Raw genomic sequence first — 24,977 nt, 5'->3', positions numbered from 1 at the left:
TCAGGAATTTTTTCACACTGTGAGAGGAGCACCCGGAGACAGACGGTCTGAGATTCTTCCCCCTAGGGACCTGGCTTGACCATTCTCCAGCCGGGTGCAAGCTGCTGCCTCTTTAGTCTTCTCTTTATCCCTGGGGCGGGGCTGCCAGTTCCTCGGTTAGGACTATTCCTGCTGAGAAATAGCAAACCTAGGTGCCTGCGATCAGCACGAGACATGTCTGTGCTGCCTTTCCAGCCGTGAGAGCAGACGGTGAGTGGAGTCCACGTGCTGTGAACTCTGGCCCCGCTGGGGGCTGCGTGACCTGGCGCGGGCCTGGCCACAGGGACCTCCCTTCCACGGGCCCGTGAGGTGGGTTTGCCCAGCCTGGGCCTCAGGCCTGGGCGGGCGGGGGCAGCTGGTGTTCACGCCCAGATCAGGAGCAGAAGGTCCTAATTCCCTCTCCAGGACCCTCCCGCCTGCCCGCGGCTGTGCGGTGCCCAGCAGGGCAGCGTCTGGTGCCAGACCCGGGCCTGAGCTCCGGGGAGGAGGAGCTCGCGCTGTGTTGGGGGCGGGGGGCTTGTGCCTGCGGCCGCAGCGAGGGAGCCCGGCCTCGCACCTTCCAGGCCCTCCTTGGAGGAGCCTGGGGCCCTGGAACTCTACCTGTGTGTTCCGGGCGGGGCCAGGAGGAAGGGGGTGACCGGGTGGCCTGCAGGGGGCAGCCAGGCCACGGTGAGTCTGCTCTGTGGCCACCTTCTGCCGCACGGGAAGAATTCTGGGCCCTCGGGAATCCTGCTGCAGGCTCGGCCTGGCTCTGGGGCTGCACTGGGAGCAGGGCGGGCGCCACCCCCGGGGAGAGCCCCAGGTGACTGGCCCTCTGGCGTGTCGCAGATGAAGTCTGTGTGCCACCAACAGCAGAGGGCTGATGTGACCCCGTGTCTGGGCCTTATGCCACTGGTGAGACGCGCGGACATGCGGGGCCGGACAGGAGGCGAGCGGCCACTCTGATCGGACACACCGTTGTGTCCAGGAGGGGAAGCAGACGTTCTTGTGGAACTGTGTCAAATGGAACTCTTGGACAAGCCCTTTAGACTTTACTGTAGTTTTATATTTTTAATGAAAAGGGTAGGGACTGGAGTGGTAACACAGCAGGTAGGGCGTTTGCCTTGCACGTGGCTGGCCCGGGTTCAATTTCTCTGTCCCTCTCAGAGAGCCCGGCAATCTACTGAGAGTATCCCGCCCACATGGCAGAGCCTGGCAAGCTACCCATGGTGTATTCAATATGCCAAAAACAGTAACAACAAGTCTCACAACGGAGACGTTACTGGTGCCCGCTCGAGCCAATCGATGAGCAATGGGACGACAGTGCTACAGCGCAGGGCTAGTGAAAAGGAAGTGAACGATGAAAGCCTCCCGCACCCAGGCCTCGAAGGGATCTGCCTTACTGTTCGAAATGATTTTCCTTTCCCTTTCCTTGTGGTTTCCTGCCTGAGTTCCCGATTGTGGTCACTCGGTGCTGCGGGCAGCTGTTTATAAGGATTTGGGGGCTCTGCTTATAAAGGGAGAGGCTGTGGTTGAAATGGGAATCCCCCCTGGGAAGAACAAAGGGGGGACCTCCCCTGTCCGCAGCAGGCTGCCCTTGCTCGGCCGACCCCAGGCCTGGGCTGCTAAGCTGGGCCTATCGAGCACGGACACACTCACCGCTGCTCCTTGTCCTGGCCACTGCAGTAGACAGGAAGCCTGACGACCCGCTTCCTTGTTCCATCTTTCTCCTCTGTCCCTGAGTCCGCCTCCTGGGACACCGGACGGGGCGCAGGGATTTCAGAGTTGGTAGCACCTATCTGCCCCCGAGGGCAGCTGCCCAAGGACTGAGTCCCTGTGCTCTGCGCTGGAATTCACTGGGAGTAGAGCAGGGCCACAGGGCAGGGTGCGGGAGCCTCCCGGGAACGCAGGCTGTGAACGGAGGGGAGATTGGTCATCGGCCCCTCGGCCTTCCTCCGAAAGGGGTGACTGTCTCTTCTACCAGACGCAGAAAAGTGTAGGAGCTTTCTCACAAAGCTGATTCTGTTTAGAGCAATGTCTGATTCTCCAGCTCTCCTTAAAAAGCTGAGTACGCGGCACTGGGGTGCTGCAACCAGGCACCTCCCCTTGCAGTTACACCCGGTGTGACAGGCACCTCCCCTTGCAGCTACACCTGGTGTGACAGGCACCTCCCCTTGCAGTTACACACGGTGTGACAGGCACCTCCCTTTGCAGGTACATGCGGTGTGACGGGCACCTCCCCTTGCAGGTACACCCGGTGTGACAGCCCTTTGCAGTTACACCCAGTGTGACAGGCACCTCCCTTTGCAGTTACACACGGTGTGACAGGCACCTCCCCTTGCAGTTACACCCGGTGTGACAGGCACCTCCCTTTACAGTTACACACGGTGTGACAGGCACCTCCCTTTGCAGTTACACGCAGTGTGACAGGCACCTCCCTTTGCAGTTACACACGGTGTGACAGGCACCTCCCTTTGCAGTTACACACGGTGTGACAGGCACCTCCCCTTGCAGGTACACGCAGTGTGACAGGCACCTCCCTTTGCAGTTACACACGGTGTGACAGGCACCTCCCTTTGCAGTTACACACGGTGTGACAGGCACCTCCCCTTGCAGGTACACGCAGTGTGACAGGCACCTCCCTTTGCAGTTACACCCGGTGCGACAGGCACCTCCCTTTGCAGCTACACCCGGTGCGACAGGCACCACCCTTTGCAGTTACACGCAGTGTGACAGGCACCTCCCTTTGCAGTTACACCCGGTGTGACAGGCATCTCCCTTTGCAGTTACTCACAGTGTGACAGGCACCTCCCTTTGCGGTTACACACGGTGTGACAGGCACCTCCCCTTGCAGTTACACCCGGTGTGACAGCCCTTTGCAGTTACACCCGGTGTGACAGGCACCTCCCCTTGCAGGTACACCCGGTGTGACAGCCCTTTGCAGTTACACACGGTGTGACAGGCACCTCCCTTTGCAGTTACACGCAGTGTGACAGGCACCTCCCTTTGCAGGTACACACGGTGTGACAGGCACCTCCCTTTGCAGTTACACCCGGTGTGACAGGCACCTCTCTTTGCAGTTACACATGGCATGTGCAGGGGGCCACAAGGAGGTGGTGATTCTGCTCCTGGACCATGGCGTGGACCCCAATGTGGCGGATAATCAGTACTGGACACCTCTCCACTTGGCAGCAAAATATGGCCAGGTAAAGTAATGCCTCTCATTCTTTTAAAAATCAATTCATTACCTGGGGCCGCAGGGATAGCACAGCGGGTAGGGCATTTGCCTAGCACGCAGCCAACCCGGGTTCGATTCCCGGCATCCCATAGGGTCCCCCAAGCACCTCCAGGAGTAATTCCTGAGTGCAGAGCCAAGAGTAACCCCTGAGCATCACTGGGTGTGACCCACAAAACAGACAAACAAAAATCAATTCATGATCCTTAAGTCATTTCAAATTTAATAAGCAATTTAATTATGTATGCCAACTAACCAAATATTTTTATGATTGAAAATTTAATTTTAGAAGCACAGAAAAATATGCTTTGTTCAAGAGTCTGAATATTGCGGCCGGAACTGGTCATACTACAACTGGCAGGACATTTGCCTTGCATGCAGTTCACCCAGGTTTGATCCCCAGCATCCCATATGGTCCTTCACGTGCAGAGCTGGGAGTAACCCCTGAGCATCACTGGGTGTGACCCAAAATAAAAAGCCAGAAAAAAAGGAGAATCTGAATAGTATAGTGAACATTGTTGAAGAAATAATCAAACATTAGAAACAGTCACCATCGAAATGAAGTTAATACTTTTTACTTAGTTTTTAGCACAGTCATCCCGTTGTTCATCGATTTGCTCAAGCGGGCACCAGTAACATCTCCATCGTGAGACTTGTTGTCACTGTGTTTGGCATATCGAATACGCCACCGGTAGCTTGCCAGGCTCTGCCGTGCGGAGGAGATACTCTTGGTAGCTTGCCAGGCTCTCCGAGAGGGGCGGAGGAATCGAACCCAAGTCGGCTGGGTGCAAGGCAAATACCCTATCTCTAGTATTCTTTAATACTTTTTTTATAGTTAGTAAATATAGAGCAAAATTACCTCTTGTTCTCTTTTTCTCTACAAATTTTATTTTGCTTTGATGAGTGAAGGGTGAATAGTAGATTTTGTCTCTGAATTAATTTTTTTAGCGCTAGGTAATATATCTTTATTTTCATTTAGTTTATTCCCTAGTACCATTGCATCATAAAGTAAAAAACTCAATTGTTAAAGGGCTTATATAAGATAAATGTGACAGAAGGCGTTAATAGCAATTCATCTACTGAATTTACAAAGTATGAATACTTCATTAGGAGACTTGTTAGTGGCAGCGTAGCTGTGAGGAGATTGAAGTGGAACTTGTTTGTCTCCAAATATCAGTTTCATTGTCTTGTAAACGGGGCGGGGGGGGAGGCAGGTAGCTCTCCAGCCGCCTCAGACCCCCACCCCCCGCACCCGGGGAAATGCCGCCGAGGGTCAGGGATGGTCATGTTTGCCGCCGCACTACGTGGCACAGACGGTCACGTGGCAGCGGCCCTGCGGGGCAGCGTCCACTGCGCCCGAGTCCACGTGCCCTGGGCAGTGTGGGGACGGAGGCCGAGAGGGGCGAGGAGTGAGTCGGCCTGGCCCTGAGATAGTGACCCAGGAGGGGTGCGGGAGGCGGCTCCCGCAGAAAGGGGCGAGGAGGGAGGGAGGGAGGCAGGGGTGTTCCGAGGGCGCCTGCGTGGGTGCAGGGGTGGGTGTGAGCCGGAGGCCAGCAGGAGCTCGGGGCGGGCGTCCCAGGCTTCCTCTGAGGCTGCCCTGTGTGGCTGGGTGCTACCGGGGGAAGCCTGAGGCAGCCGGGGGCCTTCCCGGAACCTCAGCAGGCCCCTGAGACGAGGCTCCCCTCTCCTCCGGCCCGGCCTTCCCTTCCGCCTCTGAAGGGGCCTCAGTTTCTCCTCGCCAGGAGCTCGGGACCTGCCAGTTGGACTCGGGCTGCCTCCGGGCCCCTGCCACTCCCGGAGCCCCTCAGGTCCCGCCAGCTGCCTCGCCAGACAGTGCGTCGGGGCCCCTCCCCGGGGGGCGTCACAGTGGGCGCACCAGCCCCGCACATGGACTGGGGCCCCTGAACCCCCGACCCCGCTGCCAACTCCCCTTCCCTCTGCCCTGCGGCCTCCGGGCTCTCCCGAGTCCCGTCTCCGAGACCCCTCCCTCTGCTCCAGGCCTCCTGCTCTCCTGGCTGATGTGTCCGGCCGCTGGACGGGCCAGTGGCAGCGCCCTGGGGTCCCCGCGGCATGCTGCTGGCCAGCGCCCTTCCGGTGGGGAGGCGGGATTCTAGTTGGACCTTGGGTGTTCGAGCCACTCTGCTAGACGCACTCAGCACCACACATTCTCTTCTTTCGACTGCAGCTCGGACCCGAGTTTGGTCCCTGGCTTCCCCAGACACCACCAGGAGTGATCCCTGAGCACAGAGCCAGGAGTAATTCCTGAGCCCAGAGCCAGGAGTCAGCCCTGAGCACAGAGCCAGGAGTCAGCCTTGAGCACAGAGCCAGGAGTGAGCCCCGAGCACAGAGCCAGGAGTGAGCCTTGAGCACAGAGCCAGGAGTCAGTCCTGAGCACAGAGCCAGGAGTAATCCCTGACACTGCTGATATGGCTCAAAGACTAAAAAAATTAAACTAACCTTAACCCCATCCCTTCCTTTCTGGGTACGGACCAGCCACGAAGCCGCTGTGTCCTACACCTTGTTCCTCTTAGTCGGAAGGAGAGGCAGGACCTCAGCGGGTCCTTCCAGTTCTGCCCCAGGGAACCCGCCCCAGTGGGTCCGTCGCATTGGAAGCCCCCCGCCCGCTCTCAGAGATGCAGGCCCCTCGGACCCTGGGCTTTCCCGGCACAGACAGAAAAGGAGCTAATGCAGCAGCCAGGCGGGAGCCAGCAGCCAGAGCAGCGCCTGAATGGGGCGGGGGGGGCTTCTCCGCTCCCGTCGAGGGGCAGAGCCCACCTGCCTCCTCAGCTCAGACGAGAGCAACGGAGAGAGTCCTGCTCGCAGCGAGGGGCTGCCCGTCGCATCTCAGTTCTCTGTTTCCCCTGGAAACAGTTTTAATTTAGACTTTGTTTTTTCATTGTTCACCCATTAAAAATTCCACTCATTCTGGAAATGATATTTTAGAAACAGGGTTTGTTTGACTCCGTGTATGTGCATGTGAGACTTGAAAGTCTCTAAAGAAATTTGCTGTAAATAAATGTATCTTTGTTGTGGAAAGAAGCTGTAAAGAGCAAACATTTTAGGGAGAAGAATGGCACTTGAAAGCCTTTCACAGGAATTTTGCTCTCTCATAAATAACCTGCTAATATCAATGCCGTATGCAGAGGCAGCTCACAGAACACAGCGGTATTTATGAGTCACAGTTACGCCAGCATGGTGTATTCATCTTTAAATTGCCCTTTATAAATGGACTAACTTTTCCAGTGAGGAAGAAAGCCACGTCTGCGACTGTTTGAGGCTCGGAGCTGGGTGAGTGATGTGTGCAGGGTCCCTGGGCCTGGCCCTGCGCTGCCCGTGAGCAGACTTTGACCGCAGCCTGTAGGTACTCTGTGTTTGTCGGAGGTACTCTTGCTGTTGGTACTCCAGCAAGCAATAAGGAAACAGTCACACAAGCTCAGCTCCAGTCACGCCTCCCCCACGAGCACGTGTCTCTCCACATTCCCGACTGGGGGAGGCGTTTGCGTGTCCACGTTCATTTGGACCCAAACCCACCAAATGTCAGACACACCTGGATTTGGTTTTTTATGTAAATCTGTGCTCTGGAAAATGTCGGAGAAGCAGATGGTCTTCCTCTTGCCCCCGAGTGTTGCTGACCCGCCTCCGAGCACACGGCTGGGCGGAGCTGGCCGTGCACGGGACTGGCCAGGCAGCCCCAGAGTTCCCTCATTTCTCTCCCATCCCCCGGGCCCACCAGCAGAAGGAGTCCCTGTCCTCCGCCCCGGCAACCCCCACAGACGTGAGCGTGGGAGTGCAGGTGGCGTTCCTGCTGCTTGGGGCCGGGTGTAGGTGCAGGAGCAGAGTTACTGGGTCATTGGGAAGCTCGGTTTCTAGTTTGGTTGTTGTTGTTGATGTTGTTTTTGTTCTTGTTCTTGTTTTTGAGGACTTTCCATCTCGTTTTCCAAAAAGTCTGGACCAGGAAATAGAATATGATATTGTCTTGACCTTTGAGTAGCCAGAGGTTTTTTTTAATATAAAAGTATTAAACACGGGGAAACAAAGGGATGTTATACTTAAGGAAAAGTAAACACGGTAATAGTTCTAAACAAAATACATTTTTAAGATAATTAGCAGTCAAACAATAGAATATGAAGAAAGAAAGATGGCTTACAAATTAATAATACAAAGGTGAACACCCGGGAAAGTACAGGTAAATCTTAAGAGATGCTTCACAAACAAAATACAGAAATGGCTCCTAAGCATCTGAGAAGGTTTTTAAAATGAGTTTGTAGGGAAATATGAATGAAATAACACTGACGTATTCTATGCCAAGAATGTTTGTTAGTTAAGTATTTTTAAAATATGCATTATCCCCACAACAATAGTGAGTTTTGTGTTGAAATATGGAACGTAATCAAGGTAAAGAGAAAATTCATCAGTTATACAGTTGGGGTGGGGGCGGGGGGTATACTGGGGATTTTGGTGGTGGAATATGGGCACTGGTGAAGGGATGTGTGTTTGAATACGGTATAACTGAGAACTTTGTAACTTTCCACATGGTGATAAAATAAATAATAATAATAAATAAAATATGCATTATCAGTTGCTAGAAAGACAAGAATTTAGGATACATAAATTTGTGGTAATAAAATTTATAAATGAAAAATGGAATGCTAGGAGTTCTTTGCGGGAACAGGCGTGCACGTTTGAGATCTTTGAAGTAACGATGCATTCGCTCTGATGCAGCCCAAATCTATGTCCAGCTGCCGTGAGGGGGAGGCCGGTGCCCGGCTGTCGAGGCCGAGGAGTGAGCTGGGCTCACAGACAGGGAGCCCACGCTGTGTGGCAGGCAGGCGTCCCGCCCCGGGGAGCGGAGGGAAGCTGGGCCGGTGCGGCCGGACCCCAGGGCTGGCCTCTGGGGAGGGCGGGCAGTGGCCGGGAAGAGCCGGCGCCTTGCGTGTGCTCGAGGTCACCCCATCCCTGTGCTGCCGTGCCGCACCGCCATGCTCTGCAGAAGCTTGCGTGCTCTCAACTGGGGCGTTTTCAAAACACACGTTTCTCCACAGACGGTCACGTCTCGTCATGAGCTACGACCTTGTCCTTGACGCTCCGTTTTTCAAGGCCCCTTTCGGTTTGCCTTGTTCACGGTTCTGTCATGAGTAGACAGTAGGAGTTGCTCATTTAATACCAAACTTCTAGAACATTCCCTTCTTCTCAGGGAAGAATCGGGGAGTTGCCAGTCCCCGGCCGTTTTCCACCCAGCTGGACGCCGACCGGGGCTTTGTGTGCGTCAGGGCTGGGGTAGTCTGTGCCTGACGTTTCGGGAGAGGAACGGGGAGGGGAGGCAGGAATTCCGAGGCCCCCTTCCCCGAGCAGCCACTGAGGCTCGCTGCTGGCCGCCCGGGAGCCAGCGAGAATGCCCCACGTCGCTTCTCTCGCTGTTTCAGACACACCTGGTGAAGCTCCTCCTGATGCACCAGGCCGACCCGACCCTCCTGAACGGCAGCTCGGAGAAGGCCTCAGGTGAGTGGCCCTGCCCGCGGCCGCGCTGACCTCCTCCTGCACCCTGGCACAGCCAGGAAGCACAAGTCTGGGGGCCGAGAGGGGCCCGTGGAAAGGCCCCCCCAGGCTCGGCTGCCCGCCATGAGCCCGGCCCACTCGGGGGAGGACTGAGGGCAGCACTCGGGGGCCTGCCCTGGAGTCTCCCGGGGTCAGGCAGAGGCTTCCCTGGACTCGCGAGTCTTTGGGCAGCGTGGGCTCTGCCCAGCGGGGTGGGGGCTGCCTTGGTGTCCCCTGGACTCTGGGGGGCGCCACTGAGCTTTGTGGGCGAGGTGAGTCCCCCCACGCCTGGCTGAGTTTCCGTGTCAGTCGCCTTTGTGCCCAACAGTTTAAGAGTGATAGTGACTTAGTACTTCCCCGCCATTTTGTTTTGTCGTTGTTTTCTCTTGGTTGAACCAGGTGGCATCCCCCAGGGGGCTGCGGTCTCCTGCCCCTCTCCCTGGCGGCCCTGGGTGCGTCTCCTCCTTGGGAGGCAGGCCAGCCTCTCTGGTCTCTGACGGCGGGAGGGGCGAGAAGGGGCGGGCTTTGCCTGCCGCAGCCGCCCACCCGTTTCTCCCTGACACCACGTGGTCCCCTGGGCTCGGCCAGAAGGGCGCCCCACGCCAGCGGGGAGTAGCCCCCGCACTTAAAAGTCTTAAATTCATCGTAATTTAAAGGAAACGTCATTTAAAATTTTCTAGAGTTCTTTGTCCTTTATATACATTCACGTTCCTCGTTTCTTGTGTTTTGCTTTGGGGCCACCCCCGGCAGCTCACAGCTTACTCCTGACTCCGTGCTCTAGAATCAGTCCTGCTGGTGCTCCAGAGACCAAATGCAGGGCTGGGGTGGACCCCGGCTCGGCCGCGTGCTAGCCAGGCGCCCGGCCGCCAAGACACGACCCGTGTCTCCGGCCCCTGCTGTTTGCTGCTTACTCATCTTTGCTAAAATGAGCCAACGACTCACCCAGCAGGGTTATAGAATAGAACCAGGATGTTGGAATTAAGAGAGATACAAGAGCTTTAAAGTCTCTGACTCCGGGGGCTGGGGTGAAATTACAGTGGTAGAGCGTTGGCCTTACATGTGGCAGACCTGGGTTCGATCCCCGGCATCCCATATAGTCCCCTGAGCACTGACCAGAGTAATTCCTGAGTGCAGAGCCAGGAGTAACCCCCGAGCATTGCCAGGTGTGACCCAAAACCAACAACGACAGCAAAAACCTCTGACTTCAGAGTAATTTTAGTCATCTTGACAACTGAACTGACTCATTCGGGCTGATTGGTTATTAGTGTGAGTTCAGCCTGATTCCGGCGACGGGCTAATTATCCCGGCACCAGCTCCGGATGTGCCTAATGATAAACGTAAGAGAGCGATTAGCAATCTGCGGGGCTTTTCCCTAATTCTTCACAAACATGTTGATGGCGGAAGACAGCTCGCATCTCTGTGGACTCAACTTCCACTGGACACCCCCCCCCCATGCCCTTTAAACTCAGGACCGTGGCCCCTTCCCGGGGCACGGGGCAGGGCTAGCCCTGCCCGCAGGACCCCCACCCACGTCCTTGCCTGTTAAGTGTGGTGGCAGCTGTCCTGAAGGGACCGTGCGGGGCCCGGGCACTGCCAGCCCCCGCGCCCCAGAGAGGGACCAGCCTCCAGGTCTAACCTCAGGCCCCGGCCCCGCGGTCGGGCCCCGGGTGACGGTCAGACGGAACGGCCGTGTCAGCCTCGCAGACTCGGCCACCAAGGTCCTGCGTCCCCGCACCCACCACGTTAGTCCCCGAGACACGGGCGTGGGGGAGGGGCTCACTGCCTCCAGCCAGCCTCTGCGGTTGGGATGCTCCTCTAGCACGAGCGGCCGGGACCAGGGGAGGGCCAGCCTCCCCCCCACGCGGGAGGAGGGAACCGGCCCAGAGGGGGGCAGAGAGCCCAGGGCCGCCCGCCCGGACCGGCAGAAGCATCGGCCGGTGAGGCCTGGGGCCTGTCGTGTCTCCTGCATCTGGACCGGAAACACACGCGGTGTCTCTGGGGCGCAGGCAGTTCGCAGAGGACACAGACAGGGTGGAGGGGGGGACATAAACGGTCACCCGGGGCCAGAGTCCAGCCCTGCTGTGTCCTCGGCCCGAGCCCAAGGCTGGTGGCGCTGCCGTGCCGTGTCCTTGGAGAGAAGCAGCCGCCCCGGGGCTGGGCGACCTAAGCGTGAATTTTAATTCAGAATTGATCAGTTGTCGGTTTGGAGTGGTTTGATTTAACGCAAGATCACCCAGCACATGCAGCTGCCGTGTGTGGTGGGGGGTCTCTCGGGGGGACATTCCCAGGGATGGTCGGGAGGTCCGGGCCCCCCTCCCGGCACTTCTCGGCCAGCTGGACCGCCAGCCCAGTGTGAGAGCCCGTGGGAGCGGCTCGGGCCCTGTGCCACGGGGCTCCCCTCGATGCTGGCACGGGACATCGTGTTGCCGGGGGCTGGGGAGGTCGGGCACTTTGAGGAGGGAACCTTCACCCCCCGCACTCCCTCCGGCCGTGGAGGGTTTGTGAAGAAGTGTTACTACATTACTGCGGATGAGGAGGACCTCAGGGAAACACCGAGATCTCTCTAGCTTTGCTTGACAGTAGAACCGAGCGCTTACTGGTACATCTCCCCACGGGGGGACGGTTTCGAAGATGCCCCCAGCATGTCCCATGGCCACCCCATGTTTGGGATATATCCTCGCCACGTGGTGATGAAGAACCGTTTCACCGAGAGTAGAACACCATTCAGTTCTCTCAGGCTTGGCATCACAGTGATCTTGCCTTTTCCACGTCACTGTTCAGGGCATATCATTTTATAATTTTTATTTACTTTAAGGCTGGAGCGGTAGCCCAGTGAGTAGGGAGTTTGCCTTGCACGCGGCCGACCCAGGTTCGATTCCTCTGTCCCTCTGGGAGAGCCCAGCAAGCTACTGAGAGTATCTCACCCGTACGGCAGAGCCTGGCAAGCTCCCCGTGGCGTACTCGATATGCCAAAACAGTAACAAGTTTCACAATGGAGACGTTACTGGTGCCCACTTGAGCAAATCGATGAGCAATGGGATGACAGTGACAGTGACAGATTTACTTTATAATTAAGTATATCACCAGTGGGAAAGGAGGTGTCATTGTGAACGGGATAAGGCCACTTTGCTCCTCCCTAAACTGCGTGTTCTCCCCCGTGGGTTAGTAACCCTGGCCGCCCCGGGAGGGAGAGCCAGTGAGAGGGGGGAAACTGCGCCTTCCTCACCCACAGTTCCCAACTCCCGTGTGTCCTGCAGATGTTGCCGCGTCGGAGTTTATTGAGGAGCTGCTGCTGAAGGCCGAGGCGGCGTGGGGAGAGAGGGCGGGGGAGCCCCCGCCGGCCTCTGCCCTGGCCCAGGAGGACACTTACGAGGAGATCATCCCCCCGCACGCAGTGCTGGCCAGCAAGCTGTAAGTACCTGCATTCGGGAGGGCTTGGACCCAGAGCTCACGTGTTAATCGAGGACAAGTAAATCCTGCACGCCTGTGGGCCCTGGTTTTGCTGTACCTCTGCCTCCCAGCTAAGAGGCCATCACAACTGCGCGTCAACGTACTTACCAAAAGTTCTTGCTGATAACAATCAGCTTATCGTATTTCAATGAAAATCCTCCTGTTGTTTAACTGTGGTTTATTAGGGAAACTGATCACTATGAGGCTAGTGATAATTCTTTTTTTTTAGCATCTAAGAACTGTCGGCAATTGTCTTTTCTAAAGCAGGAAGCACAAGTCTGCATTGTGTCCCACTAAGGTGTGACGCAGGATGGTTTCTGGCTGTCTGTGATATTCCTCCAGACACTGGCCTCGGGAGGGGGGTCTTGAAAGCACCGTCTCCAGTGAACAGAACCAGAGCAAGGCCACGATTCCACTTACACAGAATGCCCAGTGCCGTCGTCCTCAGAGACAGAGAGTGGGTTCGAGGGCCGAGAGAGTGGCCTGGGAAATGAGTCTCTGTGGGTGGAAGGGACCCCGGGGGAAGATGGGACTGTCCTTAAAGCAGACCTGGCGGTTTACACAGACTTGTGAATTTCATATTTTAAAAGTGTGATTTTCACCTGTGAATTCTATCCTAATTATGTGAACTGCTTCTCCCGTGAATTATATTTTAATAAATTACTCAGATGAAAGAGAAAGCGCATCTCAGGCTGCAGATCAGCTCTGTTATCCTCAGAGTGGGGGCGTGAGATGCTGTTCCCTTGCCCGGGTGGGGGCCGTGTCTAAGGTGGGATGTGCGAGGGTACCCCAAAGAAGCCGCACCCCTCGGCTTCTGGACAAGTGGAGGGACACTCTCGCGGTGAGGGCGGGGCCCACGTGACCCTGGTCAGTGGCAGTGGAGGAAATGCCGGTGGGATGAACGGAGGGTGGCCGCTACGGTGTGGACCATCACTCAGCCGGCTGGACGCCAGGGCAGGAGCTGCAGGACAGACGAGTCTCCCGGGCGAGGAAGACCCTTTCTATTTTTTTTTTTAATTTTTTTTATTAGAGAATCACTGTGATGTACAGTTACAAACTTATCAACTTTCGTGTTTGCATTTCACTCACACAGTGATCGTTGACCCATCCCTCCACAGTGCCCATTCTCCTCCACCAATGGTTCCTGTATCCCTCTCACCACCCCCATTCCATCCCCCACCACCCCACCCTGCCTCTGCGGCAGGGCATTCCCCTTTGTTCTCTCTCCTTTGGGGTGTTGTAGTTTGTAATAGATATATTGAGTGGCCTTCATGTTCGGTCTATAGTCTACTTTCAACTCGCATCTTCCAACCCGAGTGGGTCCTCCCAACATCCTCTACTTGGTGTTCCCTTCTCTATCTCAGATGCCTTTGCCCCGAGCATGTGAGGCCAGTTTCCAAGCTGTGGGCAGACCTCCTGGCCCTTATCTCTACTACTCTTGGGTGTTAGTCTCCCACTCTTATTTTATCACAGATGAGTGCAATCTTACTATGTCTGTCTCTCTCTTTCTGACTCATTTCACTTAACAAGATACTTTCCATGTTGATCCACTTATATGCAAACTTCATGACTTCATCTTTTCTAACAGCTGCATAGTATTCCATCGTGTAGATGTACCAAAAGAACAAAAGCAACCAGTGTTGGCATGGATGTGAGGAGAAAGGGACTCTCCTTCACTGCTGGTGGGAATGCCGACTGGTTCAGCCCTTTTGGAAAACAATATGGACAATTCTCAAAAAATTAAAAAATTCACTCCCATTTGACCCAGCAATACCACTCCTGGGAATATATCCCGGAGAGGCAAAAAGGTATAGTAGAGATGACATCTGCACGAGGAAGGCCCCTTCTTGTGTGAGGAAAGCGGTTTCCCCGCGGCCGATCCCTCCGCAGAGCCCCCGGTAGAACTCCCTGTGGTCCCCAGGTGGAGCGTTGCCCAGACCCTTCCCTCTCCCCGGGAGGTCGGCGAGATGTTTCCCAGGACAAGGGCCATGCGTGAGCTGCCCAGGCCGCCCTTCCTGACCACCCCATCACGGACACTCAGGCCATGCTTCACCCAGAACAGCCTGGACGGTCCGGGGTGATGCTGGCCGAGCTCAGCGATGCTGGAGGCCGAGCAGGGCCTGTCCGGGGCTGGATTGTCCCCGCTGTGCTGCAGTGCCCTGGGCTTCCGTGCCAGCCGGGCAAAGACGCTCCGAGTCTCTGCTTCCATCTCCAAAGCCCCGTGACTGGTCCCTCATTTTCAAGCACAAGAAAACTAGGAAATAAAGGAGACCAGATGGGCCCCTGAAGACGGGCCTCAGGCCGCCACGCCATGTCCACCTGAGCCCCTCCTGTTTCCGGGGTGAGAAGGCAGGTCTCGTGCTCGCTCATGCCGGGGGAGGGAAGAAGGGAGCCTAGGGACCACGGCGGGGCCAGGCGTCGGGAAGGGCCTCTGGGATGAGCTGCCCCCCCGCGCTGACAGCGGGACTCTGCCACCCATCTCTGCTTTCCCCGGGGTGGAAGGAATGCAGATATGCACCGCGGGAGAATCGCACGTCCTGGGCCCTGGTGTTAAAGTCAATGCCCAGAGTTCCGCTCCCCTTAAAGAGTATCTCACATGCTCACATTTTAGAGATGTTCGGACTCAAACATAATTAAAGTGTCAGTCCTGAATTGGTCCATAGTAAGATATTTGGATAAATTTGAGCTTATCCATGGGCTGGTAGCTTTTTGTTGTTGTTGTTGCTGTTGTTATTGTTGTTCTTTGCTATCAAAAATATAAACAAAATTAAAAATAATTAATTTGACTAGACAAGTACTTTTTTTTTAAGTAAACCTCTCTGGCTTTTTATTTATTTTATTTTATTTTTGGGTCACACCCAGCATTGCTCAGGGGTTACTCCTGGCTCTGCACTCAGGAATTACTCCTGGCGGTGCTTGGGGGACCATATGGGATGCCGGGGATTGAACTCAGGTCTGCCGCTTGCAAGGCAAACGCCCTCCCCGCTGTGCTATCACTCCAGCCCCAAAGACAAGTACTTTTTGAAAGTATATTATTGCCTGAACAATAATATACTTATTGTTGATGACTTATTTGTTATATTGTTAGATATTATTGTTGATGATTTATTTGTTATACACACTTAAATGTAATTATTTTAAACCTATTTTCCTTCTGACTCTGAAACTTTAAAATAGATTTCATATTGAATTTTGATCTCTTATCATTATAGTTTACATCATCTGCATTAAATAGAACTGAAAACCTGTCACTGTCACTGTCATCCCGTTGCTCATCGATTTGATTGAGTGGGCACCTGTAACATCTCCACGTGAGACTTGTTGTTACTGTTTTTGGCATATCAAATACGCCACGGGTAGCTTGCCAGGCTCTGCCATGCGGGTGGGATTCTCTCGGTAGCTTGCCAGGTACTCTGAGAGGGGCAGAGGAATCGAACCCAGGTCGGCCGCGTGCAAGACAAACACCCCACCCGCTGTGCTGTCGCTCTAGCCCAAAGACAATTAGAACATTATAAGTTTTATTTTGTACTTCATGATCCACATGCATCAGGATGTCTTAATTGTAATTGTATAGATATGAGAATGCATAAACCAGGAGCAAGTATACTTGATAAATTTATTTGTCCTGATGGTAGTTTTGTTTGGATTTGGGTTTGGTTTGGGAGCCACACCTGCTGGGCTCAGGGCTTACTCCTGCTCTGCGCTCAGAGGTCACTCCTGGCAGGGCTCAGGGTACCACAGAGGGTGCTGGGGCACCTAGCCCAGTTCGAGTGTGCAGGGCAAGTGCCTGCCACTGTCCTACTCTCCAGCCAGAGATATGGAGGTGTTTTCACTACAGAAATTACAGACACTCGAGGGTTCCTCTATAAACTCGCTCAGAAATAAAGACGCATAAAACCTTCTCAGGCCAGCCCTGCGCACTGTCGAGACGTGTCCGTTGCCGGTTGATTTTTCCATAATATCACAGTGTCCCGACGGTGATCGATTTGGTGAGCAAAAGTATTTTAATAAGTTGCAACACTTTCAGCGTGTTATTCTTTTCATAGGGAGCATCCATGAAGATAATTAGAAAATTTTATTTTAACAGAAAAGAGAAATTTCTTTCTTTTGTGATCTCTCAGGCCCCAGCAAAGCAGCGTTTTGCAGCATCAGCTTGGGTGCGGGCCAGGGGTGAGTGGCTCAGACCTGTGTCTGCAGTTGTGTGGACCAGTTTCTCGTTGCTGGCAGGTTTCTGCAAGGCCTTCATTTGGGTGTGTCTTTGTCATTGAAATGAACGCCTGCGATTGTTCCGTGAAAATCCAAGTCTCTTGCTGAAACCAAGTGCGCGCTGAGAGGTTTGGCGTCCTGAATCCCAAGCAGGAAGCCTGGTCTGCAGCTGTTTCTAGACGTCTCGGCTTCCGGGAGGGGGGAGTCCAAGCAGAACAGCACTGCAGTCCAGCGGAGGGATGGGCGGGCACCTGGCATACTGATCAGCCCCGCTGCCCGCCAGGGCCATGCGGCTCAGCGAATCGCCACTTGAATTTCGTTTCCTCGCCCGAGAGAGACTAATGCGTCCAGCGGGTGAGAAGCAGAGTCTGAAAGAACTCGGGAGCCAGAGAGGCCGCACGCGGATGGAGGCGCTTGCCCTGCACACACAAGCCCTGTTTGATCCCCAGCACCGAGAAGGCCTCTTGGGCACGACCAGGGTGACCCCCAGGACGTAGCAAGGGGTGGTCCCCAAGCCAAAACAAAACAAAACACCTTGTTTGATTTTTTTATTTTTATTTATTTATTTATTTGTGCTCTTTGAGTCACACCCGGCGATGCACAGGGGTCACCCCTGGCTCTGCACTCAGGAATTACTCCTGGCGGTGCTCGGGGGACCATATGGGATGCTGGGAATCAAACCCGGATTGGCCGCATGCAAGGCAAACGCCCTACCCGCTGTGCTATTGCTCCAGCCCCAAAAACACCTTGTTTTAAAAGGAAGAAAAGAAAAAGAAAACTTGAAAAATCTCCTGTTCTCCACAAACTGAAGCGCTTCCTTCTGCTGCTCTGACTCCTGTCTCGGTCCTCGCTCCCAGTGCTCCCAGCACTCCTCTCTCGTCCTGGCTCCCAGGACTGCACCCTGACCTGGACTGTGACTGCACAGCTTCCCACGTTGGTTGGGGACTTGCCTCTGGTTGCTCTTTGCCAAGGATGAGGCACTGCTGGGCCTGCCACGCCTGCCCAGCGGGGCCGTCCTGGCAGAGCTTGCAGACCTCCAGCGGGGGCTACGTGTTGAGTGCCCGGGCGGGTGTTGGGGGCTTTGCTGTCAGAGACAGACTCAGGCTTGGCTGCATGCCAGGTGCACACCCTAACCACTGCACCATCTCTCTGGCCCATGATCCTTCAGCGTTTCTCTCTAGGCCTTGTCTTACCAGCCTGACTTGCTGCTTTTACACAGGAGCTCATGCCTGGTGGTAGGTGACTCCTCCTCCTCCTTCAGGCTTCTACCGGGGCTTTAAAGAGGAGCCAGCCTGCAAACAGCCCCCACACCCAGGCTTCGGACTCACTCACCTCAGCCCCCACCCAGGCTCCGGGCTCACTCACCTCAGCCCCCACCCAGGCTCCGGGCTCACTCACCTCAGCCCCCACCCAGGCTCCGGGCTCACTCACCTCAGCCCCCACCCAGGCTCCGGGCTCACTCACCTCAGCCCCCACCCAGGCTCCGGGCTCACTCACCTCAGCCCCCACCCAGGCTCTGTCTCACTCACCTCACACCCTCACACCAGGCTCTGTCTCACCTCAGCCCCCATCCAGGCTCTGTCTCACTCACCTCAGCCCTCACCAGGCTCTGTCTCACTCACCTCACACCCTCACACCCTCACACCAGGCTCTGGCTCACTCACCTCAGCCCCCACCCAGGCTCTGGGCTCACTCACCTCACACCCTCACACCCTCACACCAGGCTCCGGGCTCACTCTCCTCAGCCCTCACCCAGGCTCTGTCTCACCTCAGCACTCACCCAGGCTCTGGTTCACTCACCTCAGCCCTCACCCAGGCTCTGTCTCACCTCAGCCCTCACCCAGGCTCCGGGCTCACTCACCTCACAGTCATGCATACGGGTCCCTCATTTGCCTCATCCTGACAGTGCCTTGAAGACGAGTGTTAAGAATAAGCACAGGGGCTGGAGCAATAGCACAGCGGGTAGGGCGTTTGCCTTGCACGCGGCCGACCCGGGTTCGATTCCCAGCATCCCATATGGTCCCCTGAGCACCGCCAGGAGTGATTCCTGAGTGCAGAGCCAGGAGCAACCCCTGTGCATCGCCAGGTGTGACCCAAAAAGAAAAAAAAAAAAAAAAGAATAAGCACAACCCGTGTCAGAGCTCTGCGCGCCCTCACTGGCCCGGCGTTTCATCCTGAGGGATCGCCGGGCCTGGCACAAGCGCGTGGCTGTCGGAGCTCTCGTGCTTGTGTGAAGCCCCTGGCGCCTACTGTGCGGTCGGGTTGCCCAGTGCCAGGGAGACTAGTCAGGTGTAAAGGGACAGCGTGTAAACCTACTCCAGAAATCGACCTTCAGGCGAGGAACCGTCTCATCGAGAGAGTCGCCCTCCATCCGCAGGGACAGGATTCGGATGTTTCCGCCAAAGCCTCTGGGCTGCCGGCTCCGTGCTCTCGGCGTCTTCTCAGAGCGTCCGACTTTGGAGTGGGATGCTTGTGTGTCGTGCGCCCACGGGTTTGTCTTTCCTGGTGCCGTCATGGCCTGAGTGGGGCCTACCTGGAGCACCACGGCCGTGCGTGTCTTTCCTGGAGCGCCGTGGCCTTGAATTTTTTACTTTGACATCGTACACTTGGGTACCTTCTATAACATCGTACACTTGGGGATCTTCTATAACATCGTATACTTGGATACCTTCTATAACATCTCCCTCAATCTCGGACTCTCTTATCCCGAGAGTCGTGTGCTTGGAGTAGCCGTGCCTGCAGCATCCTGCCCCTGAGGTCTTACTGGGCACAGAGCCTTGGCTAACTTGGAGATCACTCAGAAAGGTCGTGGCAGCACCCGGATTACCTAGTGTGGATCCGTGAGAGTTGATGGTCTAACCCACCATCTAGCAAAGCAGCTTCCCAGAAACCATTGGCCATAAATCCTGTTTTGGCCCAATCCTCATTTATGATTATTTACACAGAATAACTATTATAAAGTCCTCTGCAGCTTAAAGCGCCCAGTGCTCCCTCTGTTCTGCGGGTGTAGAGTCTGAGTTTCAGGAATGGCCTCTCTTACTGTAGACCAGAGGCCTGAAAGCATCAGTAGATCAGATATCTCAGCCATGATAATTAGTATGTCATAGTTTCCTTAGATTATCAATAGATTTACCACAAAATCCTACTAAATGAAGTTGTGTATTTTACTGACTTCACGTTACCCATCCTGACTCCATAGCTAAGCATCTTAGTCTTCAGGAAGCCATCAGCCAGCTGCGGAATCCACACCCAGGATGGAATTCTAAGCGCAGAAGGTCTCAGGGAGAAAAGCCAGACTGTACAGTCAGAAGCAGACACGAGAACTGTCTGCTCTTATTTTCCATTTGAAACACTCGCGTTGTTTCCCCGGCACTGTTGGGCATTCGGGGTTCCAGGTCGGTCGGGAGCCAGGCTCCCGAGGGCGGAGGTAGAACCATGCCCACTGACTTTCTTTCTGTCTATCTTGGAAATAGGAACATGTTGCCTTGACGCCCGTTCATCATCCCATGGCCCACCACATAAGCATCTTCTTCTCATACATGAATTTCTTTCTCTCTTTCTCTTCTCCCTCTCTCGTTATCCCCACCACCACCCCCCCCCTCTCTGTGTGTTGCTTTACCAGGTAAAAATAAGTTCTACCACATTCTGTCAAATCTACCTACTAAAAATGTCCAAACATGTGGCATATGATTGAACATTCCTTTGGTTTAGATGAATGATGATAGTGTCATTTCCTGTCAATAGAATTCTTTGAATACATATTAAGATAAATATACTCTAGAGCCACTTCTGCTGTGTAATGTGGACATGATTCAGAACCTCCTGTTGTATGTGAATAAGAAAACTGAATCCAACTCCTTCTGTTGAGGAGTTTTTAATCCCCCTGCCTGGGCTGGGGTGGTCGTCTGGGGGGGGGGGAGGTGCTTTCTTGTCTCGACAGGGCAGGGGAAAGCCCTGAGCTCTTGGTGCAATTCAGGTGCGATTCCAAGTACAAGCAAACAAAATTCCTTTGCAGATATACCGAGTTGAATGAGGTGTTTTCAAAACAATGCAATTTCCAATCTGAACACAGTGACACATTATAATTATTATTTTTTAGACAAAGCAATTACTTTACCTAAGGGGCTTTTAAATCATAGTATTTTGTCATTTTTAGAGGGACCAAGATAGCAATTTAAAAACTCTCCAAACACTGTTTCACTCAAAAATAATTTGTGAATCATTATTTTATAGGTGCAGGAAGAACAAATTTCTTATAGTAAATAATTTATGTGGCCATGTTCATAGGATTAAAATGAAAAACTCTCATTACTTTAACCACCAGAACAACTGAATCACATATGCCATTTCTTCATATGTGTGTCTGTTACATATTTTCTTGTTACTCTGATAGATTTCAGTATTTTCTTCAGTTGTTTTCTTTTTCTGACTCTGTAAAACTGCTTTATATATAAAGGCCAATAATTGTCATCTTTGTTAGTTTTATTATTTTCAGTTTCCATTTTCAGAAAACCCCAGTTCCTGTAGGCATTTTGCTCCGCATGAAGTACCTTTTATGTTTATAGAAACAAGTAAGTCTCGATAAACCCATCAGAGTTTAGGGATCTGCTGACTGTGGGTCCAATCTGCTGAGTTCCCGGGTTGAGTCCAGGCCTCTGCCCTGCGTCAGTCTCAATGCTTCCCCTGCAAGCGAGCCCACTTCCTTCTGGCTGATTGAATTCACCTTGTTGACAGCCCATGTTTGAAAATAGGCTGTTCCAATCCCCTTCATTCTATTTTCCACAGATAAACGTGTGTTCCTAATAATTTCCTTTTTATAATCAAATTAATATGCTCTCATTGAAGAAAATTTGGAAGGTGCAGAAAAATTTATAGCGTGTAAAAATTTATAATGCATGTAGTCACTCATTAAAGTAGAGGGAACGTGAGCACCATTTAGATGAGCACCACTTAGATGCACGTAGGAAGGCAGTGCTGACTCTCCTGACCATCGCCAGGGCGGGAGGCTGAGCCCGGAGAAGACAAACCAGAGCGACTCTCCGGGCGGGGCCCAGCGGAGCGGGCAGAGGGTGTCGCGCCAGTGTGGCGAGATGGTCTGTTTCTGAATCAGCGGGACGGGGAGGCTCCTGCCGCCCGGGCGGGCGCTTGGGGCTGCCACTCCCGTCTCTGCACTGGCAGGAGAGGGCCCCAGCCTCTGCCGAGGCGCTGGGGTGCAAGGGCGAGAGCGAGGCATGTCCAAGGGGCAGAGACGGGAGGCACAGGGGGTGGGGGTGGGAGCCGGAGACAGCACCGGGACCAAGGGACTTGGAGCAGTCCCTGAGCACAGAGCTGGGAGTAACCCTGAGCACTGCCAGGTGTGGCCTCTGCCCAGAACAAAACTTTGCTCTTGGCCATCGGGGTGCCTGAGTGGTAAGGACAGGGGTCAGTGTGTGTGGAAGCCCTCAGCGTCCCGGGGACACGCACGCCCAGTGCTGGCCCAGGGGCCTCCCGGGAGCCCCAGGGGAGTGGCCGGAGTCAGCGGCTGGGCCATGGCTGGGCCTTTTTCCAGAGTCACCCAGAAGAAAGGCGCTTGCCGGGAGTCGAATCCCGAACCACGAGGCGCTGCTGAAGCCCATCTGGAGGCACCTGCTCCCCCCCCTTTCCCAGGCTGCCCCTTTCCCAGGGCTCGTGCCCGGGGGCGAGGTGCCCAGGGCCAGGGTGGACCGACCACCCTCCTCCCTCACACCCAGGAGGGCGTCGACAGGCACTGCATGGCGCCCAGCCCCGGCTCCTGGCGCGAGTGGCGGCTCTGCTGGACACTCGGCATGGAGTTCCCAGGGGGCCCCGGGCAGCTCCGGTCCCTTAGTGTGGGGTGGTAGCTCCTTTGTCCAGAGCCTGCCGTCCTCGCTGCTGAGCTCCAGGGACCTCGCGGGGACCCTCGTTCCCCGTGAGTGGGGCAGCCCCGCCCCTCGGAGTTCCGGACACAGCCCACGGCCACGCCCAGTGCCTGCCCATTGCGCCGAGGCCCTGAGCGTGCAGGTGGCAGGGCCGGGCCCCTCAGATGGGTCGACTGAGGGCGGCACGAGCATCCGTGTGCCCCGCGGTCTCCCTCGCATTTCTGGCCCGGCTGCACTCCTGTCGGGCGCCTTCACAGTCCGTTCTTTGCGGACACTCACAGCAACAGCGGGCACAAGGCGGGCGGCGCTGGCCAGCAGGCACAGGCTGGGCACGCCCTTCCCGGCTCTCCCGCCCTGCCCCAGTGCCGGCTTCACTCTCCCGTGTTTCTGGACACGCCCAGGCTGCGGAGCAGAGACGCCGGCTCTCCTCCCGGACAAACCCTCCCCGTCCCCTCCTCCTGGCCCAGTCAGGACGCAGGCGCCAGCCCCGGGAACGAGCACTGGGAGTGTGAGAAACCCGCCCCACATCACACTGTTTGCGGAATGTTAATATCCCAAACTATGACCCGCTGAGGTAAGAGCAGTCCGGAGAGATGGCGTTTGCCGCGCTTATAGATGAGGAAAATCGACCTTGTTCTTGTCTATTCTTCCTAAATGGGTCTATCAGTTGACCACCAGGCTGAAAACACACCCTAGGAGGCATGCTTCACGGAGTTGATAGAATCTAAGAGGTATACAGAAATGCGCCTCGCCAGAGGAACCCAGACGTCGGTGAGCCCGTTCCCTGATTCCAGGCCTCGTGGGAAGGGCCGTTAATCAGGGAGTCTGGCCAAGGGATGAAACGGTTGTTCTCTCGGGCTGCACAATGGAAAGTCCCGAAATAGATCCACACATTGTAGTCAGCTGATTTTGAACAAAGGGGTCTTCAGATAATTGGACGAGGATAAGAGACGTTCTTTTCAGAGACAGTGTTGGACCGTTTGGAAGGTCATTTGAAAGCACAGTGAACCTTGACATGAGCATAGAAAGCGCCATATGAAAATTCCAAAAAAAAAAGTCGCTCACGGTGGGTCCCAGATCTACTAAATGAAAGGCTAATGCTTTTGGAATAAAACCTACGAGAAACCTTTGCTGACCTTGGGGCAGGGGAAGGATCCTTAGATGAGACATAAGAAGCACAGCCAGGAGAGAGAGGAACTATTCTTTTTTATGCGTTTAAAGAAGAAGAAGACACAGAGCAGGAGAAAATATGTTCCAAGTGTGTATCTGATAAGGGGCTTGAATACAAACTCAGGAATATGCAAACTCAGGAATCTGATGACAAAGGAAGAGGGTGAAAGAAGCCGTTCGGCATTAGACTTGAGCAAGGAAGAGATCCAGTGTTGAGAAACACGTTAAGGTGTAAGGTAAACCACAGCGCGGAGCACAGAGAGAAGTCTGAGACTGTACTAATCCTGTGCGTCTCTGGGTGGGCACGCCGCTTACTCGGGTGTACGTCATGTATGTTTCTATGCAATGTACGTAGAACTACACATGTGTGAGTCAAACTCACTGGGCATCCCTACAAAAATGCATTCTCACTATATGAAAATAATGCCTTGATTAACCAGAATTTTTCAAAAACATAAGATTTCATTCGGCTTATTCCATTCGGCTTTCGTTGCAACCACAACTGCCATTGTAGAAGAAGTGAAATAATCACATATATATGTATATAGAAAACTTGATCAAACATGCATATTTCTACTTGTAAAGTAACATCTAAGTAAATACATTTTAAATTATCTTACTACAAAAGTACTACAAAGAAAATCTAATATTTATATGACATTTGTTTAATTAGGAACCGTATAAATCAGTGGATTTCTGTTGACACTGTAGAAAAGCAACTGTGGAGTATGTTTTATTGTATGTGCTCCTGGTTTGTGCTGTGGAGAAGGAATGATTCATATTCTGTTTATAATACTTTCTTAAGCACGCACTTCATTTCTCTCAAATTCCTCATATGAAAACTCAAAACATCGCTGGTGATCCGAGTACGTATGTAAGCCCTGTGTGAACAGTGTCTGAATGAACCGAGCCACCCTGCTCTCCGTTCCCTGCAGTTCCTTCCGTAATTGAGCGTCTCACTTAGTTTAATTGGACTGCAGCCTCGGCCTTTAAATTGCTTATCGATTCGTATGTATCCATCCACGGTAATAGACGTGTATTAGCATCTTCTTCACAAATTGAAATAAAGCTATTTTTCTTTCCCTAGTGAAACGGGGTGAAATCCCGAGTTAATAGAAAAGTTTACAAATGTGCTGCTGGGCGTTTCCCCCCCACCCCCGCAGTGCCGAGAAGGGGTTTGTCCTGCTTCTACCCCCTCCTGCCCTCACGGCAGCCTGGTGCCCGGGCCGGGCACTGGAGCTTAGACTCACTCACACCTGTTGTTCCCTCAGGAGCCCCCTGGTGCTGCCCATGGCCAAGCAGGACAGTCTGCTGGAGAAAGGCGTGATGTTCAAAGATGCAACGAAGGGTGTCTGCAGCCGGCCGGCCCATGGCAGTGCTCCCGACATCACCACGGCGACGGTCCCCAGCACACCTGAGCAGGTAACACCCCGCTCCACACACCTCCCCGCCCCCAGCCTTTCCCCAGAGACTCGCCGAGTCCACTC

At 54.2% G+C, this 24,977-nt stretch overlaps 1 protein-coding gene across 1 annotated transcript in view; it reads left to right on the top strand.

Annotated features, from left to right (window-relative positions):
* The window catches only part of MYO16 (myosin XVI), a 310,488-nt gene that overhangs the window by 96,174 nt on the left and 189,337 nt on the right, over positions 1-24,977 (top strand). Inside the window, 4 exon segments of the mRNA XM_055126930.1 lie at positions 3,099-3,224; positions 8,677-8,752; positions 12,046-12,199; positions 24,762-24,912. Coding sequence (XP_054982905.1) covers positions 3,099-3,224; positions 8,677-8,752; positions 12,046-12,199; positions 24,762-24,912 — 507 coding nt within the window.

The sequence above is a fragment of the Sorex araneus genome, chromosome 1 (assembly GCF_027595985.1).
Source record: "Sorex araneus isolate mSorAra2 chromosome 1, mSorAra2.pri, whole genome shotgun sequence".
Lineage (NCBI taxonomy): Eukaryota > Metazoa > Chordata > Mammalia > Eulipotyphla > Soricidae > Sorex > Sorex araneus.
The sequence above is the reverse complement of the archived record's forward strand: the minus strand, read 5'-3'. Positions and strand labels throughout refer to the sequence as shown.